The sequence below is a fragment of the Oncorhynchus mykiss genome, chromosome 3 (genome assembly GCF_013265735.2).
Source record: "Oncorhynchus mykiss isolate Arlee chromosome 3, USDA_OmykA_1.1, whole genome shotgun sequence".
NCBI lineage: Eukaryota > Metazoa > Chordata > Actinopteri > Salmoniformes > Salmonidae > Oncorhynchus > Oncorhynchus mykiss.
The window spans coordinates 21,588,915-21,609,326 of record NC_048567.1 but is presented as its reverse complement, the minus strand read 5'-3'; the positions used below and the strand labels follow the sequence as shown (position 1 = coordinate 21,609,326).

General features: G+C 42.5%; 1 protein-coding gene across 1 annotated transcript; it reads left to right on the top strand.

The window, feature by feature from the left end:
- The first annotated feature begins 196 nt into the window (after positions 1-196).
- LOC110513449 (CREB-regulated transcription coactivator 2) lies at positions 197-20,386 on the top strand. The gene is made up of 14 exons (XM_021593285.2): positions 197-646; positions 3,958-4,059; positions 4,272-4,382; positions 4,609-4,670; positions 5,771-5,839; positions 6,245-6,345; positions 6,539-6,565; positions 6,711-6,840; positions 7,756-7,994; positions 9,810-10,288; positions 10,974-11,501; positions 16,889-16,963; positions 17,103-17,304; positions 17,562-20,386. The coding sequence occupies exons 1-14, from the start codon at positions 473-475 to the stop codon at positions 17,759-17,761; spliced, it is 2,499 nt and encodes an 832-aa protein (XP_021448960.2). The 5' UTR covers positions 197-472; the 3' UTR covers positions 17,762-20,386.
- The last annotated feature ends 26 nt before the right edge of the window (positions 20,387-20,412 follow it).

The following is a 20,412-nucleotide window of genomic DNA, read 5'->3' as shown; positions in this document are numbered from 1 at the left end:
CTGAATAATCTTGTTTATATGCAACCCTTTTATTTGAGGAAACCAACCAATACAATAGTTAACGTTTTTTAATCAATATCCAAAATATCCATTATACAGAACTGTAATTTCTGTATTGATCTAGCCTTATATATAAAAAAAATAGATAAAAATAAACTACATGTCCCAGATTGCGTTTGGGCGCTCTGACTTTCTCCTCCCCTCTTGTCCTCCCACAAGTCAGATGGTTTCGACTAGCTAGTTACTACAGACATAAAGTAAAAATGGGCTTTATCGTACAAATTCATGAAAACAAAAAATAGCTTTTTGGTGTTCGTTTAAGGTTAACTGTGTTGTTCATGTTAGGTTCAAAATAACATTTTAAGAAGATAAATTGTAGAAATAGGCGGCCCTTATCACTTTGTGGCTATGGTAACTAACGTTCGTGACGACCAAGTCAGATCATCCCACTGCGTAAAGTCGTTCGGCAAAGATGTCTGCTACGGATGTAGGCGGTTGTGGACCCGGAGCAGGACCCAGTTCGGGTGCTGGGTCCGGGGCATCAAACCCTCGAAAATTTAGCGAGAAAATAGCTCTACATACCCAACGTCAGGCTGAAGAGACTGCCGCTTTTCAAGAGGTTATGATGGACATCACCTCTACCAGGGTAAGTCGGAGGGGGGAGGCAAGAGAGGAAAGCTGGAGTAAGTACAGGCCCGGGGCTTGTCAAGAGGGTAAACAAAAAAATACGAACATTATAAACTAATATAACGTTAGCTAACTAACTCTAGCCAAGAATGAACGTTCGTTATCCACGATTTGCCTTTTATCTGTTGGAGTTTGAATGTCTAGTTATTTCACCTAACGTTAACTAGCTAACGACGATGTTGATTGCTATCTTATCTAACTTGTCAAAAGTGTCATGCGAACCAGCTAGCTAGTTAACTAACGTTAGCGTAAATAAACTAGTTAGCTAGCCCTGAGTTAGCCACCTGTGGCTAAATAGTATTTCAAATTCAGTAGCTAACGTTAACTAGTTCGTTACGTTACTTAACGTTAGCTAGCTAACTAATTAGCAAGCGAATGTTAACGAGACATTGTAGTTATAAACAACTTGTTAATATATTTTCGTTTCTCCTACATTTACAAACCAAGCTACGTAAGAACTGCTGAACTGTGTGACTGGTTGATAACGTTAGTTACCAGCCATGTTTTGGCATAACGTTAGCTTTTCAGTGCTGAGTTAGTTAGCTAGTTTGTCAAATAAGACTGTACATCAAGTGAAGTGGTTCATAGTGGCTGCTGTCAACCACCACAGCAGAACAGATTGCAAACTCTTGGCATACTGCAACCAACTCAATTATTTTTCCACTGAGTTTAACATTCACAAAATGGTGTGTTTATAGGAACTCCACGGCTGTATTAATTACGCCGATTCTGATGCAAGCCGTTTACTCCAAACATTTTTTTTTTTTACGAAAACGAGAGTTTCTATTGGACAAATTCCGGTAGGTCTTCTCCCGTTTTTCATCGTTTGCTCTGTTTGTGTACGTTTTGGTTCTTAAACAGGTTTCTGTTGCAAGACAATGTATACACCCCAGAGTTTATTCTAAGGATCTTTCCATTTGAAGTAAATACGCTTGAACTGATATTCAAACATAAAAAATATTAATTTGGTTATTAATTCATTTATGAACATCTTTTTTTGAACATTCAATCTTTTAGAAACATGTTAATGTTTCTAAAACGAATAGCCTATACATTTTGAGGTGAATGTGATGGAGACTGAGAAGGAGGAATAGAAAGGAGAAGAGGGCAAATCATAATCAGTGATTCAATTTTTTTTAAACCTTTATTTAACTAGGCAAGTCAGTTAAGAACAAATTCTTATTTATAATGACTGCCTACCCCAGCCAAACCCGGACAACGCTGGGCCAATTATGCGCTGTCCAATGGGACTCCCAATCATGACCAGATGTGATGCAGCCTGTATTCGAACCAGGGACTTTAGTGATGCAGTGCCTTAGACCGCTGCGCCACTCTGGAGCCCAAAGACTCACCCTCTCATAAATTGCATTGTTGAGCAGCACATTCAATGGCTCAAGTCTTGGCTCATCCCAACCGCTCATAACACCCTACTTCCTTCATTCACGGTAAATCCCCATTGCCATCTCAACCACTGCCTTTTCTGGGAATTCCGTTGAGTCTTGTCCTTTACAACCTCCTCATCTAATATACTTTTTGTCAGGGTCGTCCAATCAGCCTAATAGCAAGGCAGGGGCACAGTTACCGGTAAATGGAGACGGAGCATGCTGCGAAACTTGTGTGTGTGTGTGTGTGTGTGTGAGAGAGTGAGCAGGCACGAACTATGCAGTAAAGTAGTACAGAATTACGCTGAGACTTCACTTTTTAAAATGTATGTCAAACAAAAACAATTGATTTCAAAGTTTAACAAACCATGCAATTATATGCACAATGACTACTTTGAACAATTTACTCAGTAAATTAAAAACATTTACTGGAAAAACTGTGCAGGTGCAAAGTTTGATAACAGAATTTCGGTAAATTCTCACTCAGTTTTATTCTGTTTCCAGACTTTGTATCTGCACAGTTCCTCCTGTAAATGTGCTTTTGTAAAATGTTCAATGGAAATTGTTAAAACTAGTACTTGTGAATAGAGTTCTATGGTTTGTTAAACTTATAAATCAATGTTTTTTTTGTTTGGTATTAATCTGAGTCTGTGCGAATCTGTTACCATGGATTTTCCCACTTCCATTCATTTATTGTATTTATTCATCAGTTTGGTTGTACAGCCTGTATATGTGGAGAATTCATATTTTCACCAGTGTGATGAATACTGAAAGCTCTAGCTACTGTAATCCTATTCGCCTGTGGCTAGGCCTATGTAAAAGAGAGGGGATTGAATCTGCAGTAGGGGAAACAGCTTCACCTTCCGCCCCATGGTCGTTGTTATTGCATTTGTTTTGTTGACGAAGTGAAGGTGAGGAGCGTCACCCATCATAGTAAAAATTGTAGCACATATTCTGCTGTTCTATCACTGGTGCAGTGATGTCAGAGGGGAAAGAAACTGTGTTTGTTAACTTATTTGTTGTTGTAATATCGCAGTTTCACAATTAAGGATTCCAGCTTTAATGCTTTTGGGCATTTTTAGATGGCTTTGTAAAATATGACACAGTAGGTCTAATTTCTATTCTGGAACAGTAGTGGTTCAGATTAATCAATTTCAGAAGGGAAGGGAACTTTGTAAGAGCAGATTTAATCTTATGTCCTATGAAGACCTTGTCTCAAATTGTTCTGCTGTCATAATATTTTACACTGCCAATGTCACAAAGGTACACAAAGCAGTATTTTCTCACTGTCACCTCGCTGGAAATGTTTTGTCCAACTTGAAATGTATTAGTTAACTCCTGGGTGTTATTATCAATATCAATATCCAATATGCTGGTGGGGATGTTGTTGCTTTGTGACTGTTTTCAAAGTTCTTATTTTTCTTAGAAATAATAATTTAGCAGCTTTTCCTCAGTACGTGTGGTTTTCCCTGTGAATGATTGTCCATATCTTTTACAATGATGAACTCACTGCCCTCTGTTTTAAAGGTTGAGAGACTGCATGAAAGATGTCAGAGGCAGGACAGCACATTATAACATGTCAAGTTCTTACTCAAAAGAACAAGGTCTGAAAAGACACCAAGATGTTTGCCTGTGTCATTAATGAAAAATGGTCAGACAGTGTTTTACTAAAAGAACGGGCCAGCTCATTTCAAACATTCTATTGTGACATAGGACAACCACAGCTTTGCAGGTGATGAAGCACACAACAACAAACTCCTGATGATCTTGTTACCCATTTGATTATCTCAATCCAGCAGTGAAATATTTCAAGGACACAAGTACTGCAGTTTGTCTTACAGAAGACATTAGGTATTCATAAAGTCTCCATTGCCTCTTTGTTCTCCAGATCCAGGCTCAGAAAGTGCGTCTGGCTAGAACCCAGGGCCCGTACTATGGGGGCTCCCTACCCAACGTTAATCAGATCGGCAGGAACCCAGGCGACTTTCAGGTGAGAGAGGCTCACCTTTTTTTTTAAATCCTCAGTGTGTGTGTAGGTCCACATTAATATATAGCCTAAAAATCTAACCATACAATCACTTAACACCAATTTAAACACCACCATGGCATCTCTCCCTCTTCTCTTGCACCCCTCTTTATCCTCTCTCCCTTTCTGTTTCTCTGTTCTCCTACTTGTTTCTCTCATCTTTCCCCCTCTCTTAGGGTTTATTCCACTCTAACCTGGACTCCAGTCGCTCCACACGGCACCATGGCCTGGTAGAGCGGGTCCAGAGGGACAGACGATTCATCTCCCCAGTGCGCCCCTACAGGAGAGTAAGTATCCTTCACAATACCTCTTAGACCAGAGTCTGGGAGGTATTCCACAAAGCACAATCTAGGAGCTAATCCAGAGTTTTGCTTTACTTAGGCAAAGGACTGCTTTGATAATATATTATTTTGTCATTTTCTATGTTGTGCTGACCAAATCCCTGGTTGTAAATCCCTGATTGTGGATGAGAAGAGTAGATTTAGTTGTTGCCTTGACTTGTGTGCTCCTCAGGTGGACAGCTCTCCTTACAACTCAGCCTATCTGTCCCCACCTCCGGACACTAGTTGGAGAAGGTAATGTTCTGGAGTGGACCCCAATCTGCAGAGACATGGGTATCCCCAGGGAAGCCTGTTCATTTTTGATGTATCGTGCTTAGTTGTTTTTCTCTGCAGCATTATAGCTTGCTCTCAAGGTAACAATGCATACTAACGCAATTGGGACTTACTAACAAGACGCCTGGTTTTAGCTTTCCTTCATAGCCTTGAATTCAGTTGCTTTTCAGAACTTTTAGTTGTTTAATTTTCTCCACTTTCCTCCCTTTTTTTTCTGGCATCTGAATACACTTTTTTTTTTTTTCAAGTTTTGGAAAGAAACTCCCACTGCTTTTCTCTTGCCAGTCCTCTTCTTTCTTTTCTTTTCTTTCTTTCTCTGCTAAATGGAAAAGGACATACTCTTTGAGAAAGGGAAGCTGGCTTTGACATGAAATTATGACTCTTACACACCTCCCAACAGTTCCACTTATCTTAATCTCTGCAAAAAATAAAGGCATGTCGAGTAGACCTATACATTTGCTTTGACACATGAATAAAATGAAGGCCGCTCTAAACCAGCGTTTCTCATCCCTGCTCGCTTGGATGCTGCACTTTGGGGAATGGCCTCCATTAATCAGGTGAATGGAGGGAGCTGCTCCTGAAGTTTGTTTATGGTGGAGTCGGCACAAGTCTGTCCGATTCTTTCCAGATCAGCACTGGGGTCTGGAAACACTGATAAACAGCCTCGTAAGTTCTACTGATGTGAACCAAGCGCTGCGAGACCCCATTTTAGCAGAGAATTTAAGAACCTCTTTCATAATAGCCATTCTTACAGAAGCACATGAGCACACACACGCATGAGCGCAAGCTCACTCTTGTGAATGCATACATTCGTGCACATGAGCATGCAGTAACACACACCCACAAATGCACTCAGTATTCTCTGTATCCACCAACATGAGTGAAAAGTATCTATGGGATGGGCCATGTGTTCTGTAGAATGTCATTCTCCCTCTTTTCCTCCCTCTGTCTCTGCATCTCCTATGCTCGCCGTTTGTCCCAAGCCTTCTATCTTTACATTTTTAAAAATGTATTATCCTTCTTTGGAGAATAATGGCAATTTTTGTTGTTGATCATGAAAGGAACTGTTCGGGCAACTTCCCAGGAGACAAAAGCCAGTTATTTCGCCTCCCCACCATGGCACTCAACAGGTGAATCCCGCCCTCTCCATCTATCTTCTCTTCTCCCCCTCAACATAGGGCATCAACTTACTGTCCTGGGGAAGACATTAACAGACAATTGTGCCAGTGCGAGATGGCCATTCAAAGATCTTCCAAGAGCTTGTATTTTTTATTTGTTGATCCTTTTTATGTTGAATTAATTTATATTTAAGGCTGAGTTCCAATATCATGGATGGAGTTAGTTTGTGGCTGAGTAGAAGTAAAAGTCAAGTGGTGATTGTCATGATGTGGTTACCGGAGGACTTTTCTAATGAGTCATGGATTGGCTTGAGTAGTTGGTTCCTGTTTGGAGAATGTGTTTGTGGTTGGTGTGGCAATGGAAAGAGACCCCCTGGATATATCTTTCTCCTCTCCTGATTCCTTTTCTCTATGCAGGACCAACTCAGACTCTGCCCTCCACACCAGTGTGATGAACCCCCCTGCAGGAGACCCCTTCAGTGCTGGACACACACTCACCCCTCAGGGCAGACTCACAGGTGAGGACTCACTAAAGACTAAAACAAGAGCATATGTTTTTAGTTAACAAATCGGAGTGGGAGTTGAGGGTTTGCAACTTAGATAAGTGTCTGCTAAATGACTATATTGTTATAATTGCTTAAGTGTGATTGTGCCTTAAGCCCATTCCCAGTTTGCCCCAGTGCTCTGACTTGTCTCTCTGTGCTCCTCCAGGTCAGAGTGAAGGAGAGGGGAGAAGAAGTGAGCCTAAAATTCCCACTCGCTGTACACTAACAATTCTGTCCTACTTTAAACACACCACAAATAATCTTGACAATTGAAAGAAATCCTTGTGACCACGAGACAGTGAATTGATTTCCTCAATCATGTTGTTTGTCACCCACAGTGTTTCCGTACCCAGTTCCCTCCATTGAGGAGAACGTTCTGGATCAGGGCATACTGCTCAAGCCCTGGGACACCAAGAAGTTGCCCCTGCTGTCTTCTCGACCCAAGTCCTGTGAAGTTCCCGGTATTAAGTAAGTCAATCCTTCTAAAACACATCCAAGTAATTTCTATAGCTTTTCTCACAGGATAGAATAACTTATGTGGAAATGTCTGTGGCTTTTGAAGTTTGAACACAATTATCTACAGTAATCTGTTTCAGTGGAGACACACGGTTATAAAAACCTGCGATGTTGTGCATGAATGTAGACCTAATGTAATTTGTCTTTGCTGCTTACATTTAATGTAATTTGTTTAATTTAATGTGAATCAGCGATATATGGAGGGGAGTCTGATAGGAGACACAGTATTGTACTATGGCTGGCGTGTGCCCTCAGGTATGACCAATTAATCCATGGCCGATTTTCTGTTGAACACTATCTGTTGCTGTAAAAGCCTCAGCTCAATCTCCATTTGTTCTCCATTGAAACAGCCATTTGAAATATCTTCCTCTGTTTTCAGCCTCTGTCTATCCTCCTCTTCTTGGTCATGACTAGCAGTCGGTGTAATCAGGGATGCAGAGGGTTGTTTGACATGACGTTACACTCCCCCCGTAGCCTTTCCGTTGCACATTATTTTATGATTCTCTTATAGTTGGGGTTTAGATTGGAATGTGTGGAGTGGACTTTCTCTTTCTTTTTCCCTCTCTTTCACTTGCTCTTTATCTCCCATGTCTTTTTTTCCTCTTGTTCTCTCTCCTCTGTAATTTATTCTCTCGTTCGCTTTCTCCCCTCGGTCTATTCTTCTGTTCTTTTTCTCTCTGTTTTCTCTGTCTTGCTATGTGTGTTTGGAGGCTGATGTTGGGTGTGAGTCAGTTTAGTTCTTGGACACTGAGGTCACCCTATCTGTCTGGAAATCACTCACACCACAGTGTCTAATTCTTGCCGAATGTGAGAGACCACTGTGGTTTCTCTTGTCTTTCTAAATAGTTTCTCCATCTCCTCCTCCAGTATCTTCCCCTCCCTGGACCAGCACTCCAGCACCCCCCATGCCCCCTCAGCCCTGAACACGGGGGGCTCCCTGCCCGACCTCTCCATCCTGCACTTCCCGTCGCCGCTGCCCACCCCCCTGGACCCAGACGAGCCGGGCTACCCCTCGTCCCTGAGTGGGGGCAGCAGCACTGGCAACCTGGCCACCACCCTCACCCAGCTGGGCATTAATGCCAGCAACGCCTTCCGCCACTCGCCAGGTAGAGGGAGGGGCGGTGGGACACAGGCTAAAGAGTGTGTGTGCTATTGTATCCCATGTTGATCTTCAGCACCTCTCTCTTGCGTGTATGTTTGTGTGTGCGCTCATGCAGGCATGCTAGGAACAATACAACCCTTTCTGTCATACAAGCTAAAATGTCTAAGTTGTGAATCAAACGGAGGAAGCTAGTGGGTGTTGGTGCAAGAGGGAGACAGGCCGATATTAATTTAGGTTGGTGCGTGTAAGATTTATTTAGAAAGTGCAGGGCTGTGCATTCGGAAGAAGTAGCTGTCCTAGGGCCCTAAAAAATCCCTGATGTAGAGAACGTGGACAGAATCAGATAATCTAGACAATAAAATGTAATTTAACAATGTACATTTTTTTTATTGAACTTAGTAGGGAGTCAACGAAATGTAGTGAAAATTAATTAATTTGCCCAGGTTTATCATAAGACATGACCAGAATGCATCAGTGATTTGTATTTTCTGCAACTTTCTGAAGAGGCAACGAGAATTCCCCCATCTGTGTATGTGCGGTGCACGCAGTTACCACTTTGTGTAAGCTGTTAGCGATGATGCTAATGAAAACAGTCTTCTGGTAGATGGAAAGACTTTCCCAAAAACCTTCTAAATTAAATGTTAACTGCAAAGCCTATGCCTACCTGGCAGAATGATATCATGATTATTTGCATCAATCCAGTGGGTGTTTGTTTTTCAAAATCTATCATAACAAGAACACAGCTGAACAGCCTCTTGCTAGGTGTGCGCTGGTTTTAAAGGGTAACTACACTCAAAAGTTCCCAAAAAATTCCAAGACCTCAAAAGTGGTCTCCTTATGTGGTTTAAGCATTGTTGTGGGGAAAACGGAGACCTGGAAAAACTCTACGGAATTTGGGTAAATAAAACTAACTGTAATCAGGCAAGAAATTAAACAGATTTTATATGGCCCTACTGACCTTAGCTGTGTTGAGGTGATTTGGCCGACCACACACTTCAGTCTAGAGGCAAGGCCTAGGGTGCATGTCAATAGTCTGAGGTGGCTTGCTCTTCTCGTCTTGTCTCTTCGTCACTGATGGAAACAGGTGAAAACAGTATGGTGAATGCTTACCAGATATTTGCTGTTATTATTCTATTTCTTTCACATCAGTGCAAATTAAGGATAGGAGACAATGAAAGGAAACCTAGTTTGACTCTTGAGATGCACCCTGCAGCTCAGGGCCTCTTCAGGGGACTGAGCTAGCGTTATACCTCCTGATATGATCGCCAGGAGACAAACTGTCTCAATACATCTTCAGTGAATTTTGATGTTCGTAGTCTGATACACTAAACAAAAATATAAAGATTTTAGTTACAGTTCATATAAGGAAACCAGGCAATAGGAATTTATTTCAATCAATGGATTTTACATGACTGAGAATACAGATATGCATCTGTTCCTCACAGATACAGTCCCTTTAAAAAAAAGGTTGGGGCGTGTAACAGAACCCAGTCAGTATCCGGTGTGACCACCATTTCCCACATCTCCTTCGCATAGAGTTGATCAGCCTGTTGATTGTGGCCTGTACAATTTTTGTCCCACTCCTTTTCAATGGCAAACAAATTTGTTCGCAAAGTTTGAGAGACATAAGCTTTTTGTGCATATGGAACATTTCTGTGATCTTTTATTTCAGCTCATGAAACATGGGACCAACACTTTACATATTCTTGTCCAGTGTATTATGTACGCATTACCACAACCTTTCACACCAGGACTGAAAATGTGTGTTTTATTTAGCTATATATTCTGATCTGTTTATTTGTCTTGTTTATTTGAACAGGTCTCCTGGCATCTCTTCAGGGCACTCTCAGTAACCCCTCCTTGCAGTCCTCGCTAAGCAACCCCAACATCCAATCATCTCTCAGTAGCCACTCTTTCCCCAACTCCCTCAGCTCCACCTCCTTGCACTCATCGCTTAGCAACCCGTCCCTGCAGTCCTCCCTTAGTTCCTCCCCCTCCCTTCAGTCTTCCCTCAGCAACCAATCCCTGCACTCCTGCCTCAGCAACTCCTCCCTGAGTGGCCAGTCCCTCCAGACCGCAGCCAGTAACCCTAGTTACAGTAGCGGGGTGGGAGGGTCCGGCTCGTGCGCCTCTTATTCGCCATTGTTAACTAGCCAGGGGCAGTCGCCTCTCAGCACGTCGCCACGGAGACGAGCTCAGCTCTCCCCTCTGATCCTACCCATGGGAGGGGAGTCTCGCCGGCACCACTCCAAACAGTTCTCCCCCACCATCTCTCCTAACTTGTCCTCCATAACACAGGTAATGTCTACCTACTTTCTCCTTTTACCATGACTTAATCACAGGCCAGAATAAGCACTGCCCTGGGGTTGGGCGGTATCCAGATGTTCATGCCTTTATGCCGTTCCTGTGCTGCACACAAAACAAATAGTAGATGTCAGGGATCTTGATCCAGCAGGGGATTTGTCTCTGCTGTAACCAAGAAGATTGATCTTGCAAGCTAGCCACTTAGCCAAAAGAGCCCGACTAGATGTTAATTACTTCTCTCTCTGGTTGGAACTGTGCTATGCCATAATGTGGACGCCACGGAGCCGGCGCGAGATATGGCTCGGAAAACCTACCTCAATCCAGGGATGGGAGATGGCGCTGTACTTCTAATTATGATGAATCGAGAAGATTGAAATACTGCTAGTTTTTAAGTAAACTGCCCTTTTCGTCAGCATGCAAGTGTAGCTAATGCTGTTTTATCTATTAACCTAGTGCACAAGTTGACTGTAGGTGTTTATTTAAAAATAACAAGTATTCAAATTGATGAAAAAACTAACTCAATTGTTTTGAAAATCATGCCATGGGTATTTAAAAAATACCCCAGTATATAGTTTATACTGTATTCAGCTCAAGCCTACATGACACCATAACATTGGCTGACCTGCATGCCAATTGAGTTTGTATTCCATTTCCAATCAATGTGTTTATCTCCTCCCAGGGCGTCCCTCTGGACACCAGCAAACTGCCCATGGACCAGAGGCTCCCTCCCTACCCCTTCAGCCAACCTCAGCAGCAGCTTCATCAGCCAGGTCCTCCAACATCCCAGCAGGCCTCTCAGGCAGGACAACAGCTCTCCCAGCCGTCCGTGGTACTACAACAACAACAACAGCAGCATCAACACCAACACCATCAGCTGCATTTGCAATACCAGCTGCACCAGCAGCAACGTGCCCAGTCTCAGCAGGCCCTCCAGCAGCTGCACCTGCAGAACCTGCGCAATGTCCAGAACCAGCAGCAGCAGCATAGGGTGTCAGTCAAAATTGAGAAGCAGGGTGAGCAGGGCCAGAACTCCCAGTGCCTGCAGACGCAAGACCTGCAGTCGACCCAGCAACAGCAGCACCAGCAGCAACAGCAACAGGACCAGCAAGACCAACAGCAGCAGATGGAGCAGCAAAGGCAGCAGGGAAGTCTTCCCCAGCTGCAGCACATCAGCCACTCCCTGGCCACAGACCTGGGCCTCTACAATGTGAGTGGAGTCAGTGCTAGCCCATACACACAACACACTCCTGCCAATTGGCCGAATAAAGACACAATTTCCTCTGTCCTCCTACTATCGGTCCGTCACGGTTAACCTACCTCACCACTCTGTAAACGCATGGTTTTAAAGCAAGCGCAATGTTGTGATAGAAACTGAGGTCAACTAGAATGATCCGGATGATGTAATCATCTGCACATCTATTATGAAGACCATAACAAGTGTCAGCCTGATGGCTTTTGGTCACACCAGGACATATTTTAAGAGTTCACTCTGTCATCTAAACTAGAATTAGCTCACTATTTTGTATTGTATATTTATATAATCAGCTGATTTATTTATACATTTGGCCATGCAAATTAGTGTGTGACATCCTCAAGTATCAAATAGTAAAATATCTTTATCTCTTTACATATGACACATTACTCTGCTGTCATGGGATATACAGTACCAGTCAAAAGTTAGGATTTTTTTCTTTATTTTTACTATTTTCTACATTATAGAATAAAAATTGTAAACAAATCTAAATCTATTTTATATTTAAGATTCTTCAAAGTAGCCACCCTTTGCCTTGATGACAGCTTTGCACACTCTTGACATTCTCTCAACCAGATTCATGAATGCATTTCAATTTGTTAAAAGTTAATTTGTGGAATTTATTTTCTTAATGCATTTGAGCCAATCAGTTGTGTTGTGACAAGGTAGGGGTGGTATACAGAGGATAGCCCTATCTGGTAAAATATCAAGTCCATATTATGGCAAGAACAGCAAGTAAGCAAAGAGAAACGACAGTCCATCATTACTTTAAGACATGAAGGTCAGTCAATATGGTACATTTCAAGAACTTTTAAAGTTTCTTCAAGTGCAGTCACAAAAAACGTCAAGCGTTATGATGAAGCTGGCTCTCATGAGGACCGCCACAGGAAAGGAAGACCCAGAGTTACCTCTGCTGCAGAGGATACTAAAGGACACCAATAATAAGAAAAGACTTGCTTGGGCCAAGAAACATGAGCAATGGACAATAGACCGGTGGAAATCTACTTTGGTCTGATGAGTCCAAATTTGAGATTTCTGGTTCCAACCGCTGTGTCTTTGTGAGACGCAGAGTAGGTGGAAAGATTATCTCTGCGTGTGTGGTTCCCGCCGTGAAGCATGGAGGAGGAGGTGTGATGGTGTGGGGGTGCTTTGTTGGTGACACTGTCTGTGATTTTAGAATTCAAGGCACACTTAACCAGCATGGCTACCACAGCATTCTGCAGCAATATGCCATCCCATCTGGTTTGCACTTGGGAAAAGGGGATATCTAGTGAGTTGTAAAACTAAATGCATTCAACCGAAATGTGTCTTCCGCATTTAACCCAACCCCTCTGAATCAGAGATGTGCGGGGTGGCTGCCATAACCGACATCCACGTCTTCGGTGCCCGGGGAACAGTGGGTTAACTGCCTTGCTCAGTGCCAGAACGACAGATTTTTACCTTGTCAACTCAGGTTTAGTGGGACTATCATTTGTTTTTCAACAGTACAGTGACCCAAAACACACCTCCAGGCTGTTTAAGGAATATTTCACCACAAAGGAGAGAGATGGAGTGCTGCACCAGATGATCTGGCCTCCACAATCACCCAAACTCAACCCAATTGAGATGGTTTGGAATGGGTTAGACCGCAGAATGAAGGAAAAGAAGCCAACAAGTGCTCAGCACACAGTTGAAGTCGGAAGTTTACATACACCTTAGACAAATACATTTAAACTCAGTTTTTTACAATTCCTGACATTTAATCCAGGAAAAAAATCCCTGTTTTAGGTCAGTTAGGATCACCACTTCATTTTAATAATGTGAAATGTCAGAATAATAGTAGAGAGAATTATTTATTTCAGCTTTTATTTCCTTCATCACATTCCCAGTGGGTCAGAAGTTGACATACACTCAATTAGTATTTAGTAGCATTGCCTTTTAAATTGTTTAACTTGTTATGGCTGCAATCCCGATATCGGGATAAGTGTCATCAACCGCTGAATAGCATAGCGCTACATACAATAAATATTACTGTAAATATTTATATTCATGAAATTACAAGTGTAATATAGGAAAACACAGCTTAGCCTTTTGTTAATCCACCTGTCGTGTCAGATTTTGAAATGATGCTTTACAGCGAAAGCAAGACAAGCGTTTGTAAGTCTATCGATCGCACGATAAAACATTGAGTACACTTAGCATCAGGTAGCTCGGTCACGAAAATCAGAAAAGCAATCAAATTAATCGTTTACCTTTGATCTTCGGATGTTTTCACTCACGAGACTCCGTTACACAACAAATGTTCCTTTTGTTCCATAAAGATTATTTTTAGAACCAAAATACCTCTGTTTGTCGCGTTAGGTTCAGAAATCCACAGGAAAGAGTGGTCACGACAACGCAGACACAAATTCCAAATAGTTTCCATAATGTCCACAGAAACATGTCAAACGTTTTTTATAATCATTCCTCAGGTTGTTTTAAAAATATATAATCGATAATATATCAACCGCAAATGTCTTTCACAGTAGGAGAGGGGAAAACAATGGCTGTCCAAATTCTGTTGCACGAGCAAAACTCATATGACCACTTGACACGATGTTATCGTTCTGGTGCATTTTTCAAAATAAAAGCCTGAAACTATGTCTGAAGACTTGACACCTTGAGGAATCGATAGGAAAAGGAATCTGATTCATATCCCTTTAAATCCAGCAATGGGAGGCTATGGAACATGCAGTTTTCAAAATAGAAGCCACTTCCTGTTTTGATTTTCCTCAGGGTTTCGCCTGCAATATCAGTTCTGTTATACTCACAGACAATATTTTGACAGTTTTGGAAACTTTAGTGTTTTCTATCCAATACTACTAATAATATGCATATATTAGCATCTGAGACTGAGGAGCTTGCTGTTTTACAATGGGCACCTTTTCATCCAAGCTACTCAATACTGCCCCTGCAGCCATAAAAAGTTAACTTGGGTCAAACTTTTCGGGTAGCCTTCCACAAGCTTCCCACAATAAGTTGGGTGAATTTTGGCCCATTCCTCCTGACAGAGCTGGTGTAACTGAGTCTGGTTTGTAGGCCTCCTTGCTCGCACACGCTTTTTCAGTTCTGCCCACACATTTTCTATAAGATTGAGGTCAGGGATTTTTGATGGCCACTCCAATACCTTGACTTTGTTGTCCTTAAGCCATTTTGCCACAACTTTGGAAGTATGCTTGGGGCCATTGTCCATTTGGAAGACCCATTTGCGACCAAGCTTTAACTTCCTGACTGATGTCTTGAGATGTTGCTTCAATATATCCACATACTTTTCCTACCTCATGCCATCTATTTTGTGAAGTGCACCAGTCCCTCCTGCAGCAAAGCACCCCCACAACATGATGCTGCCACCCGCGTGCTTCATGGTTGGGATGGTGTTCTTCGGCTTGCTTGTTCTTCCAAACATGGCCAAACAGTTCTATTTTTGTTTCATCAGACCAGAGGACATTTCTCCAAAAAAGTATGATTTTTGCAAACCGTAGTCTGGCATTTTTTTGTCGATATAGGACTCAATTTACTGTGGATATAGATACTTTTGTACCGGTTTCCTCCAGCATCTTCACAATGTCCTTTTGCTGTTTTTCTGGGATTGATTTGCATTTTTCACACCAAAGTACGTTCATTTCTAGGAGACAAAACGCGTCTCCTTCCTGAGTGGTATGACGGCTGCGTGGTCCCATGCTGTTTATACTTGCATACGAGTTTGAGTTTGAAGGTAGGCCTTGAAATACATCCACAGATACACCTCCAATTGACTCAAATGATGTCAATTAGCCTACTTCTTTTTATTTTATTTTAATTTTTACCCCTTTTTCTCCCCAATTTCGTAGTATCCAATTGTTGTAGTAGCTACTATCTTGTCTCATCGCTACAACTCCCGTACGGGCTCGGGAGAGACGAAGGTTGAAAGTCATGCGTCCTCCGATACACCAAGCCACTGCTTCTTTAACACAGCGCACATCCAACCCGGAAGCCAGCCGCACCAATGCGCCGGAGGAAACACCGTGCACCTGGCCACCTTGGCTAGCGTACCCTGCGCCCAGCCCGCCACAGGAGTCGCTGGTGCGCGATGAGACAAGGACACCCCTACCGACCAAGCCCTCCCTAACCCGGGCGACGCTAGGCCAATTGTGCGTCGCCCCACGGACCTCCCGGTCGCGGCCGGTTACGACAGAGCCTGGGCGCGAACCCAGGGCTCTGATGGCACAGCTGGCGCTGCAGTACAGCGCCCTTAACCACTGCGCCACCCGGGAGGCCATATCAGACACTTCTAAAGCCATGACATAATTTTCTGGAATTTTCCAAGCGGTTTAAAGGCACAGTCAACTTAGTGTATGTAAACTTCTGACCCACTGGAATTGTGATACAGTGAATTATATGTGAAATCTGTCTGTAAACAATTGTTGGAAAAATTACTTGTCATGCACAAAGTAGATGTCCTAACTGACTTGCCAAAACTATAGTTTGTTAACAAGAAATTTGTGGAGTGGTTGAAACACTTAAGTTGGAGTCAATAAAACTTGTTTATGTAAACTTCTGACTTCAACTGTATGTGGGAACTCCTTCCAGACTTTTGGAAAACCATTCCCGGAAAACCTCATGAAGCTGTTTGAGAGAATACAAAGTTGAGGGTGGCTACTTTGAAGAATCTCAAATATAAAATATATTTTCATTTAACACTTTTTTTGGTTACTACATTATTTATTATTTCATAGTTTTGTGTTCACTGTCTACAATGCAGAAAATAGTAAAAAAATGTAGAAAAACCCATGAATGAGTAGGTGTTCTAAAAATAAATGGCTGGTACTGTATTTATTAAACAGAACTTGGGCTATTCATGAGGCCTTATTATAACTGTGGCTCAATAATTTCCTCCTTGATGCTTCACATTTCCTGGACCTGTATAGTTTCTCAATACATTTCCAATGCTCACTCAAGTCTGCTCCATAACTTGCCACTGGAGATTGTTTCACAACTTCCTTCTGACAGATGATGTCATTGAACATGCGCACAAGTTTATTTCGCTGCAGAATGTGCTGGGTGGAACTTGAGAGGGGACGCTGATGTCATGCCCAAGTGAGGTGAAATGGATCCTGGGCTCTGTTGTTGAATGGCTCTATTAATAGCAGTCCAGAGAGCAGACTATCTTTGTGTGCTGGGGGGTTGTGACATTGGCACCGCAGTGAAATTGGCCTGTAGGATGTAGCATCAATGAAGCCCCACTTCATTACTACAATACATATTGTAGGTGATGTTACTCAACATAACTTGGTATGATGTGTTGTTCTGTCTTTACACTAAAGTACCTGTGTTTTGTGTTGTAGGACACATTACTGTTAAACTCTCTGTTGAATGATCCCTACCTGGGCCTGCAGATCGCCTCCAGACAGAACCAGCAGGTATACTATTTCTGCAGACACTTTATTTCTCTCTGGCTCATATTTATATTGACTACTGCACCTCTGCTTTCATTGCTGAGTTCTGTTATATTGTATTTGTTTGCCTGAGTTCACGTTTGGTGTTTTGTTCCCGTCTCAGTTCAACATGGAGACTCCGGGAGACAGCCTGTCATTCAACCATGGTGGCTTGGGCTGTGGGAGTGGTGGAAAGGACCAGGAAGAATCCTACCACTCCAACCATGGCTTCCTGGAGCTCCACGATTCAGGGGATAGGCAGCACCTTAACAACCAGAACTTTGGGGGAGAGGGATGCCACAACGTCCCTAACATCATCCTCACAGGTGAGAAATGGGCTACCACTTCGGCTATTTCTCCCTTGTAGGAGAGGAATGCTTTCCTACAACTAACACTAATCCTGAGTGGCTCAGTGGGTAGAGTATGGCACTTACAATGTCAAGGGTTGTGGATTCGGTTCCTGCTGGGGCCACCCGTTCGAAAATGTATGCGCACATGACTGTAAGTCCCTTTGGATAAAAGCGTCTGCTAAATGGAACATTTATTATTATGTATTACTAGCCCTCTTTTCTTTCTTCACCAGGAGACAGTTCGTTGGGCCTCTCCAAGGAGATCGCCAGCGCCCTGTCCCACGTGCCAGGGTTTGAGATGGACTCCTTTGCCCTGGACGACCCCCTCAGGATGGACCCCCTGGCCCTTGAAGGGCTGGGCATGCTGGATGGGGACCTCATGCTGACCGACCCCGCCGTGGAAGACTCCTTCCGCTCCGACCGCCTCAAGTGACCCCTCCCCGGCCTGGAGTGGATACTGAGGAGTGCGGAGGGAAGGGGCTTGGAACAACCCCGGGCTGAAGCAGAACAGGTGGGGTTGAGCCCTGCTTTGCTTCCCCCTCCTTGGCGATTGACCCAACCACAGGATCTGCGAATACGAGGTCAGGTCCCGGAGAGAAACTGGGGAGCAGGCTTTCGATCCACTATAGTACTAATACACCTGTCAAATAATCAATTAATCACAGTCTTCAATCTGGACCTTGATTATTTGAATTGTGTGTGTTAGTCCTGGATTTGAATAGAATTCTACATGCTCTCCAGGACCAGAGTTGGAGGCACCTGGTCTAGTGGGGACCTCTCCACATGCTTTTTGTGAGGTGATGTGGTGGTGGGGAAGGTTGGAGGACAGGACTGACATGTCAGTGGTGGAGCAAGTTTATTAAAGGTTCTTTCTGCTACATCCAGGCATTTATTGAAAACGCACTTATGATGCTTAAGAGAAAAAAAGAAAATATCGGCATTAGCTTGTACGAGTCTTATCTGCATGTAAACAAATGCACTTCGGATAATGCATAAATGCAGGGATCACGCATGAGGTCAGTTACACTTGAAAATGCCGTCTTGAAAACCATACAATATGCATTCTATAAGACAGGACTTTTCCGACTGGTATTTTGGCTTTGTCTGTCGGTGTTCCATCATTCCAACGCCAGTATGGGGAGGCTGGAATATCAGCTATGTTTGCCATCATTCTACTGCAAGAACATACAGTAGATCTGGGGTATTTTATGGATTACATCAACCCAACCAGAGACTGTTCAACCAATAGTGGCCAATTGACATGTCATTAATTGTTTCTATTTTATTGAAGTTTAGTGAAGGTAATTCAATGGCGGACCTTGCTAGCTATAGTTCAGATAGAGTTCAGTGTTTCAACGGACAAAGAGAAGAAAGTGTGTTTTTGGAGAGGTGACTTTCTCAGTCCCTAGGGACAAGTTGGCACTTACGGGGCCATTTTAGTGTCTGGACAGCATATTCGTCTGTAAGATTATCACTGTCTGTGTTCTAGGCCCAGCTAAATTGACCTTTCTCATTTGACGTCTGTTAACTTGAATCGTCTTGATCTTTCCGAATCTAAAAAATAACTAAATCGATCGTCTAAGGATATTGTCCTCATATTGAATCAAGTAGTCCTTAGAGTCCATTATCCTGTCTATTAAAAACAACACATAAAATAACACATTTCACTGCACCTATCTGGTGTATGTGACAAACATTTGTGTATATATATTTTTTTATATATGTCCCAACATGGCAGCTGTTGCCATTCTGCCAGCCTGCTTCTATACCATGGAGTTTAAGCCGAGGACCTTTTGCTATGTACCACCCCTGTGTGCCTGCTATCCTGCTAGCTCCCCCTTAGATCTTAGACCTACTTCTACACATTCCCTTTGAAGGGAATGCAACATTTTTGCCATAGTATGTATTGTAACTGTTACTACTATCCTAAGGCCTTGGAGCTTTAGTGTCCGTTTTAGTCAGGTAATCCTAGCCACTGTGATTGACACCTCTAACCCCTCCCACCTGCTGCACCTGTCTTGCCACAGCAAGGGCCATAGCCAGATTATAGTAACATATTTTTATGTAACAAAGTAGTTATTACTATGAAGTTTTATTTTTTAATTAAAGGTGGTCTTTGTATATAAATGTATAAATAACTGAATATATTTAAGTAGAGAAGCCGTTTGGTTCCGCAACACCTTGAAACCGGTTGCATGATTTGAAAAGCAACAGATTCTGAACAATGTAGTCCATTTGCTATGCAAAATGTTCTTGTGCATGTCTTGTGACTGTCTGGGAGTTGTCAAATACAATTTTTCAGATAGTACATTTGCATCATACTATTGTAGCGAAAATACATTTTTTGTAAAATATTTTTTTGCGTTTTTAAATGGTCATTTTGCTTTTGTGACAATTTTTGATATTGGTGTCTAAAGACTACTGTAAGTTTGACATTGTGTGGCAGCAACAGGAAGTTAGAGCGCTTGAGATAATATCGTTTAACTTTCATAATGACAAAGATTATGGAAATCAGCCCTTCTTTCCAGTGTGGACTGAAAGAGGCCATGTTTGACAGACTTAATAAAACACAAGCGTTGCAACTTGGATATAGAAAGCTGTATGCAACTGTTACATCATAGATTTGTGGTAACATCCATCCTAAAATGAAGTAGTGCTGTTCTGAAGTTGTGCTAACATAGAGTTTAACCCCCTTATTGACAGATATTGAAGTACCTCTAATTACCGGTATGCTTTATTTCAACCATATTGCTTTTACACTGATCATATGAGCCAAATGCAAATCTGTTTTGACAGGGAGTGGTGGTTGAAGTGGTTTGAGTATCAAACCTATGGAAAAACCCATTCACTACGGCCTCCTATCCAACAGTAATAGTGTGGGTTTGCAAAGTCCCCTTTTACCACTGTGAGCCAATGTTGTGCCTTGGTGTATATCTTGCTTCTTACTAGGCTGGTGGTATTGGCAAGACCACAAGTCGTTTTGAAGAGCCATAATAATGCATTTCCAATTTAGCCATTAATGAGGGGAGGTATAAAAATAAAGTTAGCGTGAAAATCATATTTGAAAGTGTTTCTGCATTGCTT

Coding starts and splice junctions, on each gene's coding strand:
- LOC110513449 (XM_021593285.2), top strand. CDS start 473: ATGTCTGCTACGGATGTAGGCGGTTGTGGACCCGGAGCAGGACCCAGT. Junction 7,995..9,809: donor CGCCTTCCGCCACTCGCCAG/GTAGAGGGAGGG, acceptor TTATTTGAACAG/GTCTCCTGGCATCTCTTCAG. Junction 11,502..16,888: donor CAGACCTGGGCCTCTACAAT/GTGAGTGGAGTC, acceptor TTTGTGTTGTAG/GACACATTACTGTTAAACTC.